The 24,335-nt window shown below is 38.2% G+C and overlaps 1 protein-coding gene across 3 annotated transcripts in view; it reads left to right on the top strand.

Annotated features, from left to right (window-relative positions):
- The window catches only part of LOC126457328 (obscurin), a 684,258-nt gene that overhangs the window by 397,989 nt on the left and 261,934 nt on the right, over positions 1 to 24,335 (top strand). For all 3 annotated transcript variants that reach the window (XM_050093526.1, XM_050093528.1, XM_050093527.1), the window contains one exon: positions 13,594 to 13,715. In XM_050093526.1, coding sequence (XP_049949483.1) covers positions 13,594 to 13,715 — 122 coding nt within the window. The remainder of the gene's footprint in view (positions 1 to 13,593; positions 13,716 to 24,335) is intronic.

Below are 24,335 nucleotides of genomic sequence, written 5' to 3'. Positions count from 1 at the left end.
ATGATTGATTCACAAGAAAGGTTTCTGTGCATAACATAAAAATATTTTGTGCAAATTGGCTGAAATATGATGAATTAAAGTCCCCCTACTGCTGTGAAAATGATGCCATTGTCATCTAGTGGTGAAACACACAACTCCTTGTTGGAATCATCCATATACATTATAAATTAAAATCCCCTCTGTGTTATGAAAGAGTTTGTATCCATTTTTGAAAGTAACTGTCCTGAAAATGTAATTATCTGTCTTAATGGGAAGTCATTAAAGAAACTTGTAAACACTACGGATATTAGAATCCCTTCACAATGAGAAAAGGACTTGTACAAAAGAGCCACAACAAGTAATAATCCAGACATACTTCTATATTATAAAGTGTATATACTGTAAAATATTAAGAAAAGTTTTTTAAAAAATACAGGAGTTTGCTCATAATAATAGTAAAATAAAATCAATATGGAATATTGTCAAAAGAGAGGCAGTTAAAGAAGCTATAGAAAATGATATTCTTTCTGCTGAGCCGAATAGAAGCAGTGTAAATGCTGTAGCAGATATTTTTAATTACTACTTTAAAAAGTAGATAAAATTTTGTGCAAATAATTCAGAAAATACAATAAAACAATTCACTGAAGAAGCCATATGAAGGACATTCAGTGTAATAAAAATTAGTCTCCCATCCCCACCTGAAGTAAGGGAGATTTTCATGATTCTAAACCAGAGTTAATCAACATGGTCCCTTCTGCCCATAGGTGGTAAGTGTTTTGAAACATTTTCATTGTGTTTTCATAAAATTTTGATGTGAAGTATTTGGTAAGGATATATTATTACATGCTTTAACCCTGTTGTATAAATTTTATAAAGTAAATTTACTTCCCTACTTTATAAATCACCATTACTATGGAACTGGTGGGCGGTTAGAAAATTTTACTACTACCAGATATATAAAAGTGAGTGATAGGTAAAAAAGGTTCACTACCTGTAGTCTAAACAGTAAAAATTCATGTGGGGTGCCAGAGTTGGGTGGACACTATCGCTAACGCGATACTGAAGAGTTGTGACCCTGTCATATGTCATGTTCTTAATCGCTTTTGTAGGGCGTTGTTAGGCTCCTCTATAAGAAGGATGACTCTTCAGATGTCAATAACTACAATCCAGCGTCACTCCTTACACAATTTTGAAAAATTTTTGAAAAGTTAGTGTACTCCAGATTGTAATACACGCACGTAGTAATTAAATACTTAGCCAATCACAATTTTGGTTCCAGAATGGCCACACTACTAAGTTAGTTATTTATACATTTACTGAGCACATAATAAAATCTGTAAATGATATCTGCAGTTGGGAGCCTGTGTGAGTTATTAAAGAAATGTGATTTTTTCAGTCGTAATATTCTATTAGAGAAGGTAAGTTTTTATAGAATATATAGTGCATCTCATACCTAGTTTCATACTTATCTAAGAAACAGATGTTTCTTGTTAACAACTTCTTTTGTACCAAAGAGGAATTCTTGAACAGAAATAATTATCCATTTTTACAGATAAAAACTGTAAATTTCCAGGACATTCCCATATTAATAATTTTCCATCTTTGTGCTTGTATGTGTTTGTAGTTGATTTAACATGCTTACGGTGAATGTGATTTATGCAAATAGTTAGCACTTTACATACTATTGAATCACTACCCATTTTACTGATTGTTTGTTAACATAATTCCCTTTACAACAATTCAAACATATGACCAACAGTCAAACAAATACCTATATCTACCAAAATATGTATATAAATATAATAGATGGAAACATTCCACGTGGGAAAAATATATCTAAAAACAAAGATGATGTGACTTACCAAAAGAAAGCACTGGCAGGTCCATAGACACACAAACAAACACAAACATACACATAAAATTCAAGCTTTTGCAACCAATGGTAGTTTCTTCAGGAAATAGGGAAAGAGAGGGAAAGATGAAAGGATGTGGGTTTTAAGGGAGAGGGTAAGGAGTTTGAAAACTCTTTGCCTTTAAATATGTCTGCTTGTGTCTGTATATGTGTGGATGGATATGTGTGTGTGTGTGCGAGTGTATACCTATCCTTTTTCCCCCTAAGGTAAGTCTTTCCGCTCTCGGGATTGGAATGACTCCTTACCCTCTCCCTTAAAACCCACATCCTTTCGTCTTTCCATCTCTTTCCCTATTTCCTGAAGAATCTACCGTTGGTTGCAAAAGCTCGAATTTTGTGTTTATGTTTGTGTTTGTTTGTGTGTCTATCGACCTGCCAGTGCTTTCTTTTGGTAAGTCACATCATCTTTGTTTTTAAAAATATGTATATATGTATTGCATAATGTCTTTCATCAATGGTGGACACCTCAGTGACGCCTGAGTCGAGGTTTTGTTTTATTTCTTGTCGACTTCTGAGCTTTCATCCAGTGCTATGCTTTATGGTTTAAACAAAATGGTCAATGAAACTTCACTTGCAACTTGCAACCAAAATTTTTCGTGATTCCAAGTTTTCTTCAAATACATCAGTATACTGCAGCAATAAGAGTCTCAACTCTGCGTGGTTCTGAAGGCTACTATATTACTCTATCTTGTTGACAATTGCTTGTGTCAAATTCATGGAACATGTGCTGCCTATCTCTTGTGGTGGCCCATACTTGGTACCTACCATACGTACTTCTAATTGTCAATAAAATTTATAGTACCTAAGTGGTGACTTAATTAATTTTGTTGTGACCTCATAGCCCTCTACCTGTGTCAAAAATCTACACCTGGGGAAGTCGGTTATTCCATCCACCTCCCACACAAAATCAGTATCAAAGATACAATCTGCAATAAGTAAGTAATACATGAAACTGATCCAAGTAACACAAATATAGCTCTGTTCGTAAAGCTCTGAACAACAACAGAAATAAGTCTTGCGTGATTCCACATGTAACAAGACCAAAGAATTATACAGGAGGTGCAACGTAAGTGATACACAGAACAACTGATGTGAGCAATACAAACTAAAAGAACATATGTATATAGGCACAAGTTGCTGGTGGACAGTGCAGCAGAGACAGTGCCATGTGCATGCTTTCTACAGGTGACCTCTAGTGGCTGGCCTTCACCATTAAAGTTGGTGATTAATGTAAGTACACACAAGTGGTGACACTACACTCAGTGCACTCACTCTCGCAACACATTCTAGTCTCGGGATATAGCATTTTTCTCCCTCATGCAAAGAGGGTGCTCAGGCAATGGAGGAGACATCAGTGGCCCAACAAGAGACACATCCATTGGATCCAGAGTTGCGGCAGCCAGTGCCGACCAAAGGGGTGGTATGATGTGCCGGGGTGGCACTGCAGCATAGGGCTGGATGTGGTGCCCGACGACAACACCAAGGAGGAGGGTGCTATCGCCATTTCTGCATCGTCATCAGCAGGCAGGTCCATCGGTGGAAGAGGTGGGACTTGACCCATCTGTGATGATGGCTGATTTGATGATAGCGAGGGAACTGGTGGAGGCAGCTCAACCGGAACAGGAGGCTGCAGCAACAGACCAGAGATGGTTCAGTGACTAGCACCAGAGTGCTGGAACCCCAGGATGCTGCAAATGGAGGAGGCAGCCATAGTAGACAATGATGGGCTCGATGTGGAGGAGGGCAGGGTGGGCTGCAGTGACAGGGTTGCGCCGGCAATGGGAGCGCAACTGATCAAAGTGACGCCCCACCAGCCTGTCGCCTGTACGGATGTCACAAAGATGACAACCCCGGTGGCAGACAACAGTGGCCATAATCCATTTGGTACAGCAACCAACACCTTGTGCCCACACCAACAATCCCATTGTGAAATGGCCAGATGAACCCGATCACGGCAGGTGCAACACAGGTTACAGAAGGTGGAGGTGTATGCGTGCCTGCTGGTCGTGAAGTAATTCAGCCGGGCTCTGCTTCCCTGTTGGCGTGAAGTGATAGATACTCACAAAATAGAGACCCATCGTCCAGCAAAGAATCCACAAGAAACTTTTTCATTTGGGACTGGAACATTTGGACTAGTGATTCTGCCCTGCCATTTGATTGAAGATGGAATGGCATAGCCATAACATGATGAACGCCATGACGGGAAGAGAATAATTGAAAAATATCATAAATGAACTGGTCCCATTATCGGAAACTAAGGTACAAGGCAACATGAATGCATTCTCATGATTGATGTGGAGTGGGCCAGGGGGACAGAAATGCTCTGGAAGCTGCCTGTTGTTGGGCACACTGCTCATGAGCCTTCAGTCTGTGGCCAAAACATGTGTCTCCTAGCTAACAGTTGAGTTCGTGAAACTCCCCAATGGCCCTGGTGGAGTAGGCATAGACCCTCGTGCTGTAATGCTGGATGAATGTCTACTCTGGGGCAGAGGTCTTCCATGGACAGTAACAAATATTGCAAAAAACAGAGAGGCAATACGTAAGGAAAAATATTTGCACAGGGAATCCAAAGTTTAGCTAGTGATTTATCTGGCCAGCTCTGTTAAACAAACTGAACCACCTGGCGGAGAACCAGGTTGGTGGTAACGGCAGCCGTTAAGTGCGAGCTAATAATTGTGAAACCCTCAATTGCGGCCTGTGTTTCTGTATGAAGATGGAAGCAAGGCAATCAAAGTTGAGATCAGGACACACATGAAGGTGGAACAAGGTGTTCACATTGGCACATTTGGACATAGGTCAAAAATGGATTTTGTAATTGTATCAAGACAAGAACAGTGCCCAGCATTGGAGGCAGCATGCTGCTTTGTCATGCAAGGAAGTGTGAGGGTTAACCAAGGAAACCCACGGTTTATGGTCAATAAGGTGAAAATTCGAGCCATACAAAGAAACATGAAATTTCTGGAGAGCATAGACTGTGGGAAGAGCCTCTAGTGGTTTATGTGGCCATCCCTGTTGAACAAACAACCACCTGACGGACAATGAGGCTACCTAAGAGTAACACTGCTGGGCCAGACTGTGAGACCGAGGGGTGAAAGAAACAGGTCATTCAGAGCTGTCAGGATATCGGTGGACTAGGACTGCACCAAGGCCGTAGTGTGAGGTGTCAGTTGCCAAAACTATGTGCTGGTCTGAAGAGAATGTAACTAAACAAGTGACCAAGAGCAGTTTGGATTTCATTTCAAAAGCACGTTTGCAATCTGAGCACCAGCAAAAAGGTACATTCTTGTATACCAGGCAAGTGACAGGTTGGCCAATGCGGCAACCCTGGCAGGAATTTTTGATAACTGGCTATCTTCCCTTAAAAAGCCTGAAGCTCCTTTGTGGATGAGGAGTCAGGCACAGATGTGACACCAGAGGTGTGGTCTGGCAGTGGATGAACCTTGTCCTGCAAGACCTCAAATCCCAAATAAACAATAGAAGGTTGAAAAAATTGAGATTTTGCGATGTTACACTGTTAGCTTGTGGACTGTAAAACAAAAAACAAAGTGCACAAATTTTTCAAGTGATCAACTGTGGAGGAGCTCATGAGAGCAATATCATCCAAATAATTAATGCAACCCAGGACAGGCATAGCCAGTAGCTCTAAAAATTGCTGGAAAATAGCAGGGGCACTAGACACACCAAAAGGAAGGCACAAATATTGATAGAGACCAGAGGGAGTATTCTAAACCAGAACTCACTGACACTCTTCATCCACACGAACCTGCAGATCTGCTTCAGACAATCAGTTTTAGAAAAGTATTGTCCACCTGATATTTTTGCCAACAGTTCTTCCTGGCATGGGAGGAGATAATTAACCAAGATTGACTGTTCATTGACAGTAGTACCGAAGGTGCCACAGAGGCAAAATTTACCCGATGGCTTCCCAACTACAGCCAGCAGAGATGACCAATCACTAGCCATAACAGGTATTACCACACAGAGAGATTGAAGTCTGTCCAATCCTGCTTTCACTTGATCTGTCAGGTTGACAGGAATAGGATGTGCAGGACAAAAACAAGGCCGAGCCATGGATTTCAAACAAATGTGAGCAGAAAAATTTGTAGCACACCCTTTACCTTCTGATATCAAGTCCAAAACCTTCTCACATGCTGTTTCCAATTGAAAGTACCTGATTGGACACAAGATGAACTGCGTTGGTGATAGAAAATCCAGATGCCTGAAATGTATCCATCCAGAACAAGTTCTCAACAGCAGCATCAGCAACCAACAGAAATGTAATGGAGTGAACCACTGACGTGTAAGAGGCAGATGCCGTAAATTGTCCCAACAGCACAATGTTCAGTCTGTTATAACTAACACCAGCTTCCGCATGACCAGTGGCAGTTGTTGTGAGTCTAAACTCACATAGATTTGAGAATGTGACTGCAGTACCTGTGTTGACCTGTAGTTGGAGCACTTGGCAAAAAACATTTAACTCAATAAACAACTTGGGAGAAGTCACAAGTGTTGGAATGACACAGTTTGTGTCCATATCCATACCCTAAGCAGCCCTTGGTGAATGACAGATGGAGATGATGTGGACTTTCTTCTGGCAAGCATTACAAATAGCCGAGGAAAAAAAAAAGGTCGAGGCAGAAACAGAGAATGCTGACACTAGTGCTGAAGCAGTCATGACTGCTAGGACCAGCCTTGGTCTCCTCGGCTCTGGGACTGCTTGTTTTCCACCAAAACTGCCCCTTCCTCATGCAAGCTATCTGTTGCCCTAGAGGGCACATCTTGTAACACTATTGCCACATTTATCCATGTTGCAATTTGATCATCTGTTGCCAGAGAAACTTCAGAATATTGTGCTATTTGCAAAACTTCTGCCAATGGGATGTTTTCACAGAGTAAAGCTTACTGGTGCACTTCCTTGTCTGGAGCTTAAAAGGTAATTGTGTCATGCTCCAGGAGTCATTATGAGCATAGGTAATGAACTGACACTTACGGCTAAAGCCATGAAATTCGGCTGCCTAGGCCCTGTATGATTGGTTTGGTTTCTTGCGGCATCAGTAGAATTCCACTTGTGCCTCCATGACATGCATTCCTTTGGAATGGGAGGTGGATAATAAACTGCACATACGATCAAAAGTAAGAGCTACCAGTTCTTGTATAATGACACAGTAGTTTATACACCTTATGTGAAATCCACAAGAAGAATAAGGCTTTGCACAAATTCGATGCGGTCACACCAAAAGCCAAAAAATTCTGTCTGAGTCTTTTTTCATGAGCTTCCCAATCCTCAGCTGAATCATTATATGGGAGAAAGTGTGTGGATAGGCCAGTGGAACAGTACCCTCTCTGTTAATGGTAGCCGACAAAGTGGTCAGTGGCAAAGTAAGCTGTTCAACCAGGGCTGGTAGCACGGCATCCATAATGACTAAACCTGATGAAACCACACTTAAAGAAGACACGTTGAAACCAGTCCAAACTTGTCACCAATCATGTACTAACCAAGTAATACATGAAACCGATCCAAATAACACAAATTTGACTTTCGTCATAAACCTCTGAACAATAACTGAAATAAGCCTCTCATGACTCCACACTTAGCAAGAGCAAAGAATCGTACAGCAGGCACAACATAAACAATACACAGTACAATTGATGTGAGTGGTACAAGGTAAAAAACATGGCAAGAGTGAGTCTGCATTGCTCTGTACATGTATAGGCATGAGTACAATGCAGCAGAGACCGTGCCATGTGCCCACTTCCTACAGGTGGCCTCTAGTGGCTAGCCCATGCTGATACAATTAGCAGTTGATTTCGGTACACGTGCATGGCAACATTACACTCAATGCATTCATATTCACAGGCACTAGTAGCTGGACACAGCACAATATGCTATCAAACCCTGGGGCCACAATAAAGTATGCATCACATTAGCTATGCCTACAACCATTTCTAGGTGAACGAGCTCCTTCACAAGTTAGCTGTGCACCGCCAGTGTGCCTAACACCTTCAAACCCCTTATGAAAAGCATTAAAATCTTTTGGCTCTCCTTTACTTTGCTGCACAATTCTGGCAACATAACACTTAACATAAGGTCTGTGCCCATGTCAGTTACTGCTTCCATTGATATTCCTTCAATATGTATAGTGATAGATTATTTATTCATTCAGTCTCATTGACTAGCTGTTCACTTAGATTAGTCCTATGCTGGTATTGCACGAATCGAATCTGTTTGGAGCCACCCCTTCTCTCACCACTGGCCAATTGTTCTGAACATCCAATAGTTGTGTCAGTTTGACTGGATCTCATTTGTTTGATTAGCTGGTGCTCCATCTGTGTCAGCTGCACTTTCAGTTCTTGCTCTCAATCAATCGGAGTTACTGCAGTATCCATCGCACCTCTTGCCTCGATGGGTCACATCAAATCAATTGTTACACCACTGCCTATTACATCAGTTATTGCACCCAAAGTGCAAAGTGTCATTCACCTCTGTGGTATTTCTGTTGTATTCATGAACAGGTGTCCTACACCCTCAGTTACATCAGTTGTCACTGTTTCTGTCAGGTGGGTGCATGTTTTGCACCAATTATCAGTTCTCTAATAACAAATTGAGTTTGTTTGCTACAGCCATAAATTTCTCAATGTCATTGTTTGGTACTGTGAGCAATGTCTTACAAAAGTCTATTGGTAATTTGCTTCATATGTTCTGAAAAATGTCTCGTGGTCCCCGCACTTCATTTTATTCAGATATTGCTCAAAGTACCTTCAAAAATTACCAATCCAACTATTATATTTCTTTGTATGTAATACTCGATTGCAGAGACACATCTGCATTCCTGCCAACCAATATTTAGCCGATAATTCTTGTTGAAAGGTTGCAAAATCTTGGTATCTTTGTGCAGCATCTTCCACTCTTTGTGCAGCATCTGCCACCCACAGAGGGGTGTTGCTTTGGAATGGACCTGCAGAGACTGGATTCATTGCTCCTCACTCCAGTGGGTAGACGAACACAATGAACGATTTGACAAAAACTGCTGGGTGGTTATCCTCCCCCTAGGCATGAAGAAAGGGAATTGCTGGTGGCATAAGACGCTATCTTCTACAAGGACCTCTCCAGCTAACTGCACCCCTTATTTATTTGTAGTGGCGTGATGATATTGGCATGCATGGAATTTGCTCACTCACCTTGAGCGCAAAGATCAGTGAATTCTGTATGCAGATTTCTCACTACAGATCCGACAATGTGGGTATTATCTCCTCCAACATCTTCATATTGTAATTTCATTTTGTTAACGTCAATTTGCGTAGTGTGCAGTTCACTTTGTGCTTGGCACTGAACCTTAGATACTTCACCAGCTACAACTTTGATTACATTAACCTTCATTAACTCCAGGTTTGACAACTTGACAATTAATCTTTCATCAACAAAAGCTTATCCCCTTGTTCTTTAAATTTATGATTATATTTTTCAGCTTGGTTTGATGGTCAGTTATTTAGATTTTGTTTGATAACTGCTATGGACCATTATTACAGACACACCAAAAGTTTACAATATAAAAAATCTATAATACTTAATAAACCAAATATACACCACCTGGTTAAGAAATTGTGGGCATAGAAACAATACTACACTGGCTAGTCTAGCAGCTACCAACTGTACATAAGTGCTCACTTGACCAGTCCGATGCTATACTATGACAGACAATCCAATAGTGCTCTCCTACACATGCTTGCTAGTATAACAGGTACATCATTATGCATTTACATAAACTTAAATAAATAAATAAAGTTGTGCTTTCCAGGCATTAATCATACTCCAGAGATAAATCAAAAGAAAAAAACTAAACTACTAATAAAATACCAAATAAGTACTGCCCTGTGAAAGCCTATATTATGAAAGTAAAGTTATCATCACTTGCGTGTTTTTTGGTGGTGCCACTCTCTATAGTGCATTTGGTTTTCTGGTTACTTCCTTTTACCTTGTGGCCTTCTACAGTTTTTTTCCATCCTCATTAGAGTATGCATACAAGTATTGTATATATGTATAAATAACTTGCACAAAACTTCACATTCCAGGATTGCTGTTCTATTCCTTTCTGGTTTAAACAACTATGACTCTTTTGTTTATAGGATCACAGCTTCCTCCTACAATTGTGTTACATTACCAATACTAGGTGGGTGGTGCCTTAAACATAAAATAGACGCATAATTTAGCTGAGACAGCCTTTTTGAACACACTCATTTTTTATTATTAGTTTTCTTTTATAAACATTGGTTTATCATTATTGCTTCCCAAATATTTTTTTTTACATTACAAGACACTTCTACATCACTTAACAACAGATAAAGAAGAAATGTGCAATCAGATATTATATCATTTGTTTCATCAGAGGAAGCCAGGGATTTTAAAATTATACAGATGATACACTGAATGAAACTAAGTCTCCCAATAATAATAAAATTATAACAAATTGATTCCTACTGCTGTGGGGGAAGGTGTTTGAACTATTACAGTGCCCAATAGATGGAAGAAAGCATATGTTACACCTATCTACAAGAAGGGTAGTGGAGGTGATCCACAAAACTACCAACCAATTTCCTTGACATCCATTTGTTATAGAATCCTGGAATATATCTTGAGCTGAAGTGTAAGGAAGTGTCATGAACATAATGACCTCCTGCACACCAACCACCTTGGATTCTGAAAACAATGGTTATGCAAAACCCAGCTTAAATTTTTGTCACGTGTCTTGCTGAAAGCCATGAATCAAGACAAGTAGATACATAATTTCTTCATTTATAAAAACCCTTTAATTCAGTATCATATTAGTACATATTTCTGAAGGTATGAGCATATGGAAATCAAAATAAATTTGTGATAGGATGAGGAATTTTTATTAGGGAAGACAGAGCATGTTATCTTAAGTGGTTAGTAATTAGTAGAAGTAGATATTAAGTCAGATGTTCCCGGGGAGGTGTGTTGGGATACTTACTATCCATGTTGTATATTAATGACCTGGTAGACAATATTGATAGCAACTTAAGATTTTTGTAGATGATGCAGTTATCTATAATGAAGTAATGTTTGTAAAAATCTACACAAATATTCAGACGTGGTGAAAAGATTGGCAACTTGCTTTAAATGTTCAGAAATGTAAAGCTGTGCACTTAACAAAATGAAAAAAATTAGTATCCTATGGCTACAATATTAGTGAGACATTTTTGAAATTAGTTAACTCATACAAGTATTTGAATGTTATGGTTTGTGGGTATATACCATAAAATGCAGCGATCACATAGTCTTAGTCATAGGTAAAACAGGTGGCAGACCTTCGTAGTTTATCAGTTAGTCTACAAAGGTGATTGCTTACAACACACTATTCATCCTAGAATAATCCTCAATTGACTGGGACCCATACCAATTAGGACCAACAGGGAATATTGAACCCATACAAGGGAAGACAGCTTTTATGGTCACAGGTGTGTTCAACTCATATGTGAGCATCTAGGAGATGCTGTCATACCTGAACTGGCAGATACTTGAAGAGAGTTACCAGCCATCCATTAAAAGCCAGTATTAAGTGATAAATCTAAGAATAGACTACAACCCCTATGTATATCTCTTGTAGGGCACACGAAGACAATATTAGACTAATTATAGTACATAGAGAGGCTTTTAAGTAATCATCCTTCCCATGTACTTGTGTTCTATATGAGAATAGAAAAGATAGAGACTCAATAAATGGTACACTGGGAAGTGCCCTATGTCATGCACTTCACAGTGATGTACAGAATATAGATGTAGATGAAACTTTTAACACAACCAGCCTGACATTGATGTTTAGGTAAACATAACGTAATGTTTGGAGGGCACATGCAACAAGTAGCAGCATGCATCCAGTTTTCGACTCTACTTTCTTTCAAAAGATGCATAATGTGTCGTGCATTTGGTCTGCTTTTGTGGAAAGGCATCTGTGGTCTTCACTGACACCAACTATGTAACTGAACAATTCTCCATGTGAAGATGATGGTGTGATACATGAAAATGAATACTGACAAAATAAATAAGTGATTTATGCAGAAAACTGTTGTATTTATAATTATATATCTGTGCCCTCACACTGGGCATTTTAGAGACTAGTGGCAGATGCATTGGCAAAGTACAAGGAGAAATGCACTTTTGGAGCATGAACTTTGACCCTCAGTTGCTGTCTCTGTCTTCAGGATGGACGAGGTACAGCTTCATGGTATTGTGTTTGACACTGGTACTCAGTAATACTGTTAATGGGCTAAACATTGTCACCGGAGTAATGATTATTTGATGATGCTCATACATTATGAGCAAAACCAGTTGTATTAAATCAAATTTAATGTGACTTTTGGCTATATTATGTGAATATTAAGGACTTCACAAAGTTTTGGTTTTTGACTGAGGAAGGAATATACACATGACAGTATGTTTCTAGAAACAGAAAACATTATATTGTATGAATTCTCTTTCATCTGCATGGATACTAGTAAAATTGAAGCAAGATCCTCACAGTGAATGTGAACGTTCCTGGCAATTAAGGCCGGTATACAGCCGATGTAGGGAGAGACCTTGTATATGAAAGCTGGGTGTTGGGTTTGCATGATGAGCAGCTTTCCTACAGTGTACTGAAGCAGCAAAGTATGAAGTGGTGGAAGTTGGTTTTCCAAATAATTATCCAGTACTGATAAACTACAGCATGCTTTATAATAAGGTAACAGTTAAATATCCAGATACTGTTCAGTTAGTGGCAAGCATCTGTGGAGATCTTGCAGAAATCAAAGATCACAAACCATCACTGTTGTATTTGAACTCTCCAGGTTATTGATTGGAAACTATCTCACCTGAAAGCTGCTGAGGTAGTAACAGGGCTGAAAGAGAAACAAAAAAATATATTGTGTTCTTTTATAGAGGCAATAAGGAGTTTATAGAAGAGTGGCACAAAGACATGAGCTACCAATACAGTGAACACAATAGCAATGTGAAAATTTAAGTGCTTCAAATGTATCTCACAAAGCAGAAAATTGTGTGGTAAAGCTCTCCAAAAAGATCACTGTGCACTTCATCACTGGATAATTCTCCCTGTAAAAATAAAATTGAATTCTGAAGTTGTACATAAATCCTTGCCCAATTTTTCCCTCATACCTAGAACACAGTTATAATAAATCATTTTATGAAATTTTGTATTAATTAAAGAACTAATTATTACCTACCACCTTAGACTACAAAGAATATTCTTTTCAAAAATTTCCAGTTTTTTTAAATTATGGTAAAAACACCCACCTTTTTAAGTATAAGTTCTTTTACTAGAGCTCAGGACACAAAGCATTAATTGACTGTACTTTATATTTGATGAAAAGTGCAGAAATTAGATTCCAGAATGAATTGCCCTCTGTTAAAATACATTTATCTTCCTTATTTTAGCCTTGTCTTTGTTGTCCTGCCTGGGTCTTTAACAGCTTTTGCAAAAGAGACTATGTTTACAGTCAGACTGATAGTATGAGTGTACATGTGACTTGAAGTAAATGTGGAAAACAGTGAATGTAATTTTAACAGAGTTCCCAATTAATTACCTTTTTTTTAAAAAATAAAATAAAAGAATGAATGTGATTTTGACAGAGTTCCTATTTTATGCCTTCTTATACTAGTGATTTAATTCACACAACTCATTTGTTTTCAGGCTCGCTTGGATATCCTGCTGATTCCTGAAATTGATGCTTTGAGTGATATTACCAAGATTCCATATGAAGACACCGTCTTTGAAGTTCAAATACTGGCAAATCCAAAGCCAAAAGTAACTTGGTAAGCCACTTTGGTACCATATAAATCAAGAAATAACACAACTCAAATATCAATGTTTACTTTTTGCATAATGCATTCACATTCGCCAGAAGATTATACGGGTCAGTGGCTGTTTCCTAGAAGAGTGCCTATATTTCTGAAAGTAAGAGGTCATAATTTATGTGAGATTTACCATTGTGTTAGAATGTCTGCTCAAAAAAAAATGTTAAACATGAAATAACTGTGTAGGCTTTTGCAGCCAGAGTCAGTTAGGAAAACCGAGTGTGGTGGCACAGTGGTTAGCACACTGGATTCACATTTGGGAAGACAATGGTTCAATCCTATGTCTGCCCATCCTGATTTAGGTTTTCTGTGATTTCCCTAAATCACTCCAGGCAATTTCTGGGATGGTTCCTTTGAAAGTGCACGGCCGACTTCCTTCCCCATCCTTCCCTAATCTGATGAGACCGATGACCTTGCTGTTTGGTCTCTTCCCTTAAACAACCCAACCCAACTAAGTTAGGAAAAAGTTTCCTGGGTAAGATGTCACATTATAAGTGTCAGTTGATAAAAATAACATTTTGGCCATGGTTATTCTGCCACTCTATGGACTGCAGAAGGGAGAGTCAGTTTTACGTACCACAGTCAATTTTGACTTAAAGTCATTATTTACAAATGTGCCATTAAATTAAACTGTTCACATCTTCCAGGAGACTGTCCTGTCAGACATATGCAACCTTATTGATCTGTGTTTGTCAACTAAATACTTAGAATGACAGGAAAAAGACTATTGAATGATAGATGACATAGTAATGGGTTCTCACATATTTCTGTTAGCAGCCCACATAGTCATGGATATCTTTGAAGCAACTGCACTTTGTTCAGATTCTTTATGCCTACACTGCTGGGGCAGATGTAGATGAGACATTTGCTGTGTGGCTATGTGGTGAGACAGACCTACACACATTTCACAAATATTTCAATAAGATGCATATGCAGATCCAGTTCACACTCGAAGTGGAGAAGAATGGGGAAATTCCATTTCTAGACATGGAAGTGTATACAACAAAGGATGGCACACAAGGACATAGAGTATATCAGAAGTGAGCACACAATGGACAGATATTTACATGCCAAATACCTCCATCAACCAGTGCAGAAGAGATCCATCAGCCATTCAGTGACTGTTCACATGCAACATGTAAGTGATGCTCACAGTACAACATATGATCTTGAAAGGTTGTGAACAACATTCTTGGCCAATGTTTACCACCACATATTGATCCTCACAGCCATGGCAATGACTAAATGAATGTGAGACAAGCGGGATATTGAGAAACCACAGCCAGCAGCACTGTTACCTTATGTGAAGATAGTCGCTGACTGAAATGGTAATACCTACACCGGACTGGTGTCCAGCCCAACGTCTATAGCACCCACAAGATCCAGGATGTGTTAAGCTGCAACAAGGCCACAGTAGATGCTCAGCACACTGTGGGCACGTTCAAGGTGGACTTCGAGTGTGAAGTACACATCAGCAAAACCTGCAGTCAAGTTGCAACATTCACCCAGGAGCTTGAGTGCTACAATCAACTTCAGTGGCACATCAAATCAACAGAAGCTAAACATCAGCAATATAGGTGTGGTGAAACGCAAGTTCAGAGAGGCCACTGAAATATTAAAACATCTTAATAACATGAATAGAGAGGATGGTATTGGTCTTGCACCATCTTGGCTGCCAGCCATCATAACCCAATAGACCACACAAATAACTTGAGATGCAAGTGCTACCTTTGAGAAATGGAAGCTGTTTGGCCCCAGCCCTTCATAAGGAAAAATAAAGGTCACAACCACATTTGCCAAAGGCTACCAGTGGTAACACATATTGCATGGACAGTAGGCAAAAGCAGATCCCCATTCCCTCCCTACGCACCACAGGAAACAAATTACAATATACGCTGAAGCGCCAAAGAAACTGGTGTGGGCATGTGTATTCAAATACAGAGATGTGTAAACCGGAAGAACACAGTGCTGCAGTCAGCAATGCCTATATAAGACAACAAGTGTCAGGCATGGTTGTTAGATCAGTTACTGCTGCTACACTGGCAGGTTATCAAGATTTAAGTGAGTTTGAACATGGTGTTACTGTTGGTGCACGAGCGATGGGACACAACATCTCCGTGGTAGCAGTGAAGTGGGGATTTTCGCATACAATAATTTTATGAGTGTACCGTGAATATCAGGAATACAGTAAAAAAACAAATCTCTGACATTGCTGCTGCCAGAAAAAGATCCCGCAAGGACAGGACTAACAGTGACTGAAGACAATCACTCAGTGTGACAGAAATGCAGCCCTTCTGCAAATTGCTGCAGATTTCAGTGCTGGGCCATCAACAAGTGTCAGGGTATAAATCATTCAGCAAAACATCATCAATATGGGCTTTCAGAGCTGAAGGCCCACTCGTGTACCCCTGATGATGGCATTACACAAAGCTACATGACTCACCTGGGCATTGAATTGTTGATGACTGGAAACATGTTGCCTTGTCAGATGGGTCTCGTTTCAAATTGTATTGAGTGGATGGACGTGTATGTGTATGTAGACAACCTCATGAATCCATGGACCCTGCCAACTGCACGTGCCCCACACCATTACAGAGTCTCCACCAGCTTTCCAGAATTACTACAAAGTGGCTCCAGAAACACTCTTCTGAGTTTAAACCGTTCCACTGGCCATCAGACTCCCCTGGCATGGACATTATTGAGCATATCATGGAATCCTTGCAATGTGCTGTTCAGAAGAGATCTCCACCCATCACACTCTTGTGGATTTACAGACAGCCCTGCAGGATTCATGGTGTCAATTCCCTCCAGCACTACTTCAGACATTAGTCAAATCTATACCATGTTGTGTTGTGGCACTTCTGCATACTCACAAGTGCCCTACATGATATTAGGCAGGTTTTCCAGTTTCTTTGGTTCTTCAGAGTAGTTTACCACTTCTTGTGCCACAAGAGGCCAATGTATCAATGGTTTTAAAATTGTGTCTTAATGTGCTTAATAGAGCAATAATGGTGAAATATAATGTATCATGAACAGCAAAATATGTCAATAGGCACAGAAGGAGGCCACTGTAATTGTGGCTGAAACATCAGTTTATGCAGTTGTAGCAATTCCTTGTTCTTGTAAAAAGAAAATGGAATCTCTGCCACAATGTAATTCTGCATTTGAACATGCTAACTCTGTAAGTTGTCCCCTTTTTAAAGTTGTATTTGGACAGCTGCACTGGGTAACCTGTAAAAATAAATCCTAGCAGACTGCACTCCGTAGTTCACTGATTATTGGAAGAGAGGCCTACTTACCTCATGTCTTCTCAAAACATCTCATTTTTCTAGTTGGAATTATTCACCATAGTTTGTCATTTCTGACAACAGTGAATGAAGGGGGGTCAATGGGATTGTAGTATTGTCACTACAATAACACTTAGAATTATTTTTTATCACTATTTTTAGTTTTTCGAATGAGTGGGGGGAATCACCTTTCTTATTTGTGCAGTTGATTGAAAATAAGAAAACACTTATATCTGATGAGATGTGGTAGAATAAATGCCATGTAAGTACCAACAAAAACCCATAAGGCAATGTCATGATCACAGTGCCTAATGTCAAGACTGAGCACTGCAGCTATTATGTTTAATGTCACAGTCTTTTCTTAAGAGTAATTTAACATTGAATCAAACATAACCTGAGGCACTTTTAACATTTACTTTACTTTGAACTACAAAAGTATAAGTGATTGATTGGATAACAAGTTACATGTTCACATCATTGTGCGCCGAGCTGCACTGCTTCATGACCACTCATAACCATTTCTCAACTCCCTGTGCAGGGTGCATTATGGTCATAGATCAGCCATTTCTGCCAACATTCGTTATGTTAATCTGATTTTATTTATCTCTTGAAAGTAATTTTTAATAAATAATTAAACATCAATATGGGTAAGGATTCCAGTGTGGCCAACTTGGTATTTTAATAAGTTATTTATTAATTATTATCATCTGAAGTTCTGCATAGTGCCACCAATTTTCTACAGGAGTTTCTGTGATCTGCAGTAGCTCAAAGACAATGTCTCCTACAGACTGAAACATTCCCACAATCTTGGTCTAGGTGTCTTGACCATATGTCATAGTGGAGTGGTAACTTGTCTGTCTACTCTAACATGCGCAGCTGTAGCAGTGGGTGTAACTATATTGAGATTAAATCATGCCCCACAACTTGGCATTAATGCCATACAGTGATAGTTATTGTACAATATGACATGCCACCAGAAAACTTTATGTAAGTATTGAACATCCTTGTTTAAAGTCCATTTGATCATGTATTCTTCCCACTTTGTTTATTGACAGTTTTTAAGAAATATTTCATTTACCTTCTTCTACACAATTTCCATATTTAGAATTCACTTGAGTTTCTTATGCAAAGTAAGTATGGGGAACAGCAGTGCCTTTTTAGATGTGTTATTCAAGATTAAGTTGCATTATATTATATTGCTAATACCTTGATTTCTAGTGTGACATGAGCATGATCGAAGGAAATAAAAATATAAAAGTTATTAACATGTTTTGTAAGACAACTTCAGAAAATTTTTATCCTTAGCTTTGCAAGTAAATATTTATTTTTAGAGTAGCATTTATTTTTTATTATATTTTTCTGTTTTGCTAATATTGTCTTATCCACAGCCTTACATAATGTTACCACAATGTTGGAAACAGCTACATTAACAGTATATGGGACTATGATTTAAGTCATTCGTCAGTAATAAAATGATATCTCCATGTCCCCACTGTATAAGCATTGCTTTCATTTTTGACTCTTTGCCAATTTTAGGCTTACCCATTTTCAAGTGACATATGCACAATGTGTGCATATGTCAGTGGTGGATCATGGTCCTAAATTCTGCGGAAACATATTGGAAAATCCCTTTTAATGTACACATACCTAGTGTTCCTAATGACCATCACTAATCCTTCAACTAACATGATGTTAACAACAACGATGGAGACTACTACTACTACTACTGCTACTACTACTACTACTACTAATAATAATAATAATAATAATAACAATAATAGTAATAATCATAATATTAAAGACACTTACTTTGATTTACAAATGAATTAGAAGATAGTCATTTCAGCGTTGTTACTTGTAAAACAAGTTTAACTCAATGATCCTTCTTCTTCCTCAATCTCTTGATGGCATCATGTGCCTCGGCTTTCAGGTGTTTATATACTGGTTTCTCAGTTGAGGTAAAAGCAATAGCTGAAAAGCAATCCATGCATACTTTTTCTAAAATGCATTTAAGACAAGAAAAACTCCTTTCAAATAAAGCACTTGTTGCAGGAATGGTAAAAATTAGACTAAATAGTCTGAAAGCTTGTGGAGGAAATTGGTTTTTTCCATTCTGAATCATTCTTTGATAACGTGACCCAAACTGACAGAGTGAAATGTCTCTTTATGCTGGGGAGGAAATATGGTCTCCAGTTCTATAACCAATTGCAAGTGGCTGAAGGGTGCATCATACATTTGTAATGATGAATCCACACTGTCTTGAAGGAAATACTGGTGTATTAATAATAATAATAAAATTTTATTATCATTTGGCTGATTACAGCAATAGACAAAGTCCAGAGCATATATTTCTACATAAACTACAATATTTATGTAAATTGGTTTATATAAAATAGGTACACATTAGAATGCAGTATTTTCATCTTCAAAAAATTCATCGGTGGTGTAAAACGGATTGTTCACTAGTAGCTTGTATAATTTAGCTTTAAACATATTTACAGGCAGTTCTTTAAAGTCAGCACTTTGTCTATTAAACATCCTTAGTCCAAGAACTAGGTAGGAGTTCTGCGATTTTGATAATCTATGATATGGCATGTCTACAGATGTTCTGTTTCTAGTATTGTGGCTATGAGTATCGCTTCGCAACACAAAATTAGAGACATTGTTTCTAATGTACAATAAAACATTGTAGATGAATAAGTTTACTACTGTAAGACACTGCAATTTAATAAACAGAGGTTTACAATGTACCATTTTATCAGAATCTGTTATTATTCTTATTACTTTCTTCTGTAAAAGTAAAATGCCATTTACATGACAGCTACTACCTCACACTAAGATTCCATAAGAAATGATGCTTTGGAAGAAGGCAAAATATGCTGATCTCACACAGTCATTGGGAACATGTCTTTTTAAATTTCTAATTAGATAAATAACTCTTGAAAGCCTAGCCAATATATTTTTAATGTGTGGTTCCCATGTCAATTTATTGTCAATAATAACACCTAAAACTTTGACAGTTTCTAGTTCTTGGTCATTAGGAATCTCTTTAAGGCTAAATTAAGGTGTCTGGTGTTTGTTTTCATTTAGTAAGAAGTTATTAGCTTTGAACCATAATGAGGACTGAGCAAGGGTATTTTCGGTCAGTGTTTTCAGTGTACCTAGATCAGAGTTTTTATGTATAAAAGTTGTGTCATCAGCATACAATATTTTGTGAGAATTTATGAACAAGGGCAGGTCATTAATCATTAGTATAAACAGCAAAGGTCCAAGCACTGACCCTTGAGGCACTCCATACCTAACATTAACTGGGGTTATAGATATAGGTCTGTAACTAATGGGACAGTTCTTTTCCACTTTTTTATATATGGGCACAACTCTAGAAATTTTTAATATGTCAGGGAACTTACTTTCAACTAGGCATTTGTTCATACAAAAAGTTAAGGGATAAATCACACAATCAATAACGTCTTTCAACAAATTACATGATATATCATAATAATCAACACTAACTGAAGGTTTGAAATTTTTCACTTTTTTTAGGATATTATTTGGGCTCACTTCTGTGAAAGTGAAGGTGCTTGGGGGAAACTTTTCAAAGCAGCTGTCCATAATACTAAGTGTATTTTCAGGGAGTTTGTGTATTGAGCTACTGATTTCTTCAATGGACTTATGCAATATTTATTAAATTCTTCTGGAGTAATGGCGATTTCCTGTTTGTGTTTAGTGTGAGCAATGGAGTTTATTACACTACAGGCATTTTTGCATTTATTGTTAGATTTTTCAATGTTTACTATGTTATGCAGTTTCTTTGCTTCATTTATTTCCTTCCTATACTTGTATTTGGCTTGAGCATACAATTCTTTATACAGTTCTGATTTTCTGGTTTTGTACAGACTAGAACACAGCATAACAGTATTTTTCAGTTGCCCTAACTGTGGAGTATACCATTCCTTCGTTTTCCTTTTCTTGTAATTACTACTAATATTCACTGTACATTTTTTCAGAGGGATGTTATTTTTAAATGTATTTAAAAATATGGAGGAAAACTTGGTGAACAGTGTTGAAGCCTAATAAAATGTGTGTCCCAACTGAAATAAGTGAGGGCATGTCTGAAACTATCCATCCTCTCTCTGCTCACAGGTCTAGTAATCACAATTTTAGATTCTGGTTTGGCGCAGTCTGAAGTTACATTATTAACACTAAGATATACTGCATCATGGTCTGAGTAAAGGAAACTAATTACATCAGTGGACATACAAGTTCTCTTAATATTTGTAAATATATTGTCTAGACAGGATGAGCCTCTGGTAGGTTTGCAGTTAACATAGTACAGGTTAAATTGTTGAAGCACATTTTTGAGCTCTGTCACCATTTTTCTGTCCTTCAGGACATCAAAACTTGAATTAATATCCCCACCAATAACAATATTGTATTTTTGTCCATTTCTCTATACATATGTACATTAAGAGTTCCTCAAGTGTCTCCAGAAAGATATGGGGGTCACCACTAGGTGGCCTGTACACTACTACTATCATTAGCTTAAGGTTCTCAATTACTAGACCTGATATTTCAAAATGCATTTAATCACAAGGGGTATTGAGATCCATCCTGCCACAGTTTGGTGCAAGAGGTGTTGCATATATTGCATATATTGCATATATTGCATATATTGCTACCCCACCACGTAACTGTTGTTTTCTGCAATAGCAACTAAGTAGTGTGTAATCATCCAATACTTTGTAACCAAGCTCATCCTATTTACACCAATGTTCACTTAAACATAGAATATCTACCACGTTTTCATTTGAAAATTTGTTGACTATTAAGTTTTTATCTGCCATACCCTGAATATTGAGGTAGCATATTTTAAACTCTACTTTAGGCATTTCTTTTTTTGCATATTCTCTTAGTTGACATGACCTTAGTTACCACATGAAAGTTAAGCACGTTGTGTCCTTATGTTACTACAACACCCAGCCTGGTCTATACACACAAGTTTTTTGTAATCTCAGTTGAAACATAATCCAAACACATTACTTGTCTTTTTTCCTTCTCTAGCTTATCCAATACTATTCCGAGAATTGTACCACTTAAAACATGTTTACCTAGATTACTGAAATGTTGACCCTGCTTGCTATGCCATTCTCTGCTACAGCTACTAGTGTTAATTAAGGAAACGTTCTTAAAGTGCTTACAGATAGCTTTGTACTCCTTGTTGGTCTGCTCCACTTCCTTATTCACAGATTGTGTAGTATTGCCTAATTTAAGGAAGAGCAGTTTATCACAATGTGAAAATATTGTTTCCAGTTGTTTTACAATATTATCCAGTATCTGGAATTACATCTGCTTGTATTTTACCATCAGTGGATTGCCAGTGTATTCATCCATAATTTCAGCTCTATTCGTGGAAGCTTCAGCTTGGAAGTTAGTCAAGCATTTCATAGAACATAAAAAGTCGATCACTTTATTCTAAGACAGCATTGTTGCAAAACTGCGCATCATTGGTTTTTTTTCTGAAGAACATTGAAAATCAGTTCAGTCTTAAAAAATATGCATTGAAAATTGAGAGAGAGAAAAACAAAGTCATAGTCTAGGAGGGTATATTTGAAACCATTGGCCTTTCTTGTGGTTGTTGCACTAGAGTCTGCACTGTCAGTTGTTTCATTTAAAACATCAGTTAGCCCTAGACAGTTTTTGTGAATGCTAGGTATCATTCTGGTTTTACAGTTCTATCTCATTTCACTGTTCAAAGGAATGTGTTTACCAACAATACTGTCAAGAACTGCTGCGTGTTTGGAAGATTCGTGGAAGAAAACAGAAATGCCCTGAAGGGTGGAGGAAAAAAAAGTCCCAAACAGTTTTATGCAAGAACTTCTCTGCTGCAAAATTAAATTCAAACAATGAACAAAACAGTGAGTAAAAGGAACTTAGGAGGAGAGAATTTCATGAACCTTTGCCTGCAGGGCATTTAATTTTCCTGCCAGAGCAGGCTTTGGGTGACTAGTTTGTTGTTCACGTCATAATTTCAAAGCACACCACTCAGCCCAGTGAATATAGCAGCAACATTATGTAAACCAAGAAAATGTTCTTGAATGTTGCCACTGGAGTCCACTAGTCTCACAGCACTAGTGTATTGTGATCGTCTGAAACATCTGTTGCTTTGTCCACACTACAGGCATAAAATGAGATTCTATACACATTTGAAGGTATATATTCACAAATCTCCTAATTGATATATTCAATCAGTTCATTCTGTATAGTTTTTGAGAATCCTTGAAAATAGCACATTTTCTTCCAGCGTACTTTCAGATCTTCACCTTTGTTCAGCACACGTTTGAAAATGGTTCTAAAATTTCCAGGATTCTGTCTCATCATGACCTCCTGCTTGCATAAAAGATTTGTGATCTCATTTAAATTTTTAATGATGTCTTTGTTAGGCTTCACTTCATTATTGTGTCTGATTTTCATCAGTTTGTAATGTTCATTAAGTAGCTCTGAAATACAAAACAATTATTTGAATAGTTCTTTATACAAAATAAAACTACTTAGATGATCTTTGGTAGAAGCATGCTGTGCTACACCTCTAACAGATTCTTGAGACTGCTGAAAGTGTTAGCAGATTATACAAATTTTTTTGTGCTTAAGAGCAAACATGTCCAGCAGAAAAATTCTCGTTTTGCAGAGTAAGCCCATGAACACCTGTGCTGCTCATACAACAAACTTAGGAATGCATAGTGTAGTGCTGGAGTTGGATGTCCTTTCTTCAAGATGTAATGTTGTTCAGTTTCACATCTTTATGAAAATGAAAGTCCCTGCAAGGGAGTAATGATGTCCTCAGTCAAAATTGTTTCATCCATATCGGTACAAGGCTGGGCTTCATCCCTATTCATTGCACTTTGGGCAAATAATGTCAGGAAGCCTAGAGAGATGGCACCACAACTACTGGTCTCCCTTGCCATGGAAGTGCATGGAAACATGGCTACAACAGCCTGTACCCCCATTTCTGTTCCTAGTAGTGATGTCATGATTACCTCAGCAACAGAATATTTGCAGGTGGTCTGGTATGTGTGTGGCCTCCTCATCATATGTTTCATGCCACTGTCTACTGCTGGAGGTTTAGAGGAAGTAACACGAGCTAATGTCCTTCATGCTCATTGACAAAGGTGCATAAAGGTTTATTTTAAAAATAATTATTACTACTACTACTACTATTACTACTGTCACCACCGCCACCACCACCACCACCACCACTACTGAAAAGTTAGGAGGCCTGACCTCCCTTGCCTAT

The sequence above is a fragment of the Schistocerca serialis genome, chromosome 2, assembly GCF_023864345.2.
Source record: "Schistocerca serialis cubense isolate TAMUIC-IGC-003099 chromosome 2, iqSchSeri2.2, whole genome shotgun sequence".
In the NCBI taxonomy this organism is placed as follows: Eukaryota; Metazoa; Arthropoda; class Insecta; order Orthoptera; family Acrididae; genus Schistocerca; species Schistocerca serialis.
The sequence above is the reverse complement of the archived record's forward strand: the minus strand, read 5'-3'. Positions and strand labels throughout refer to the sequence as shown.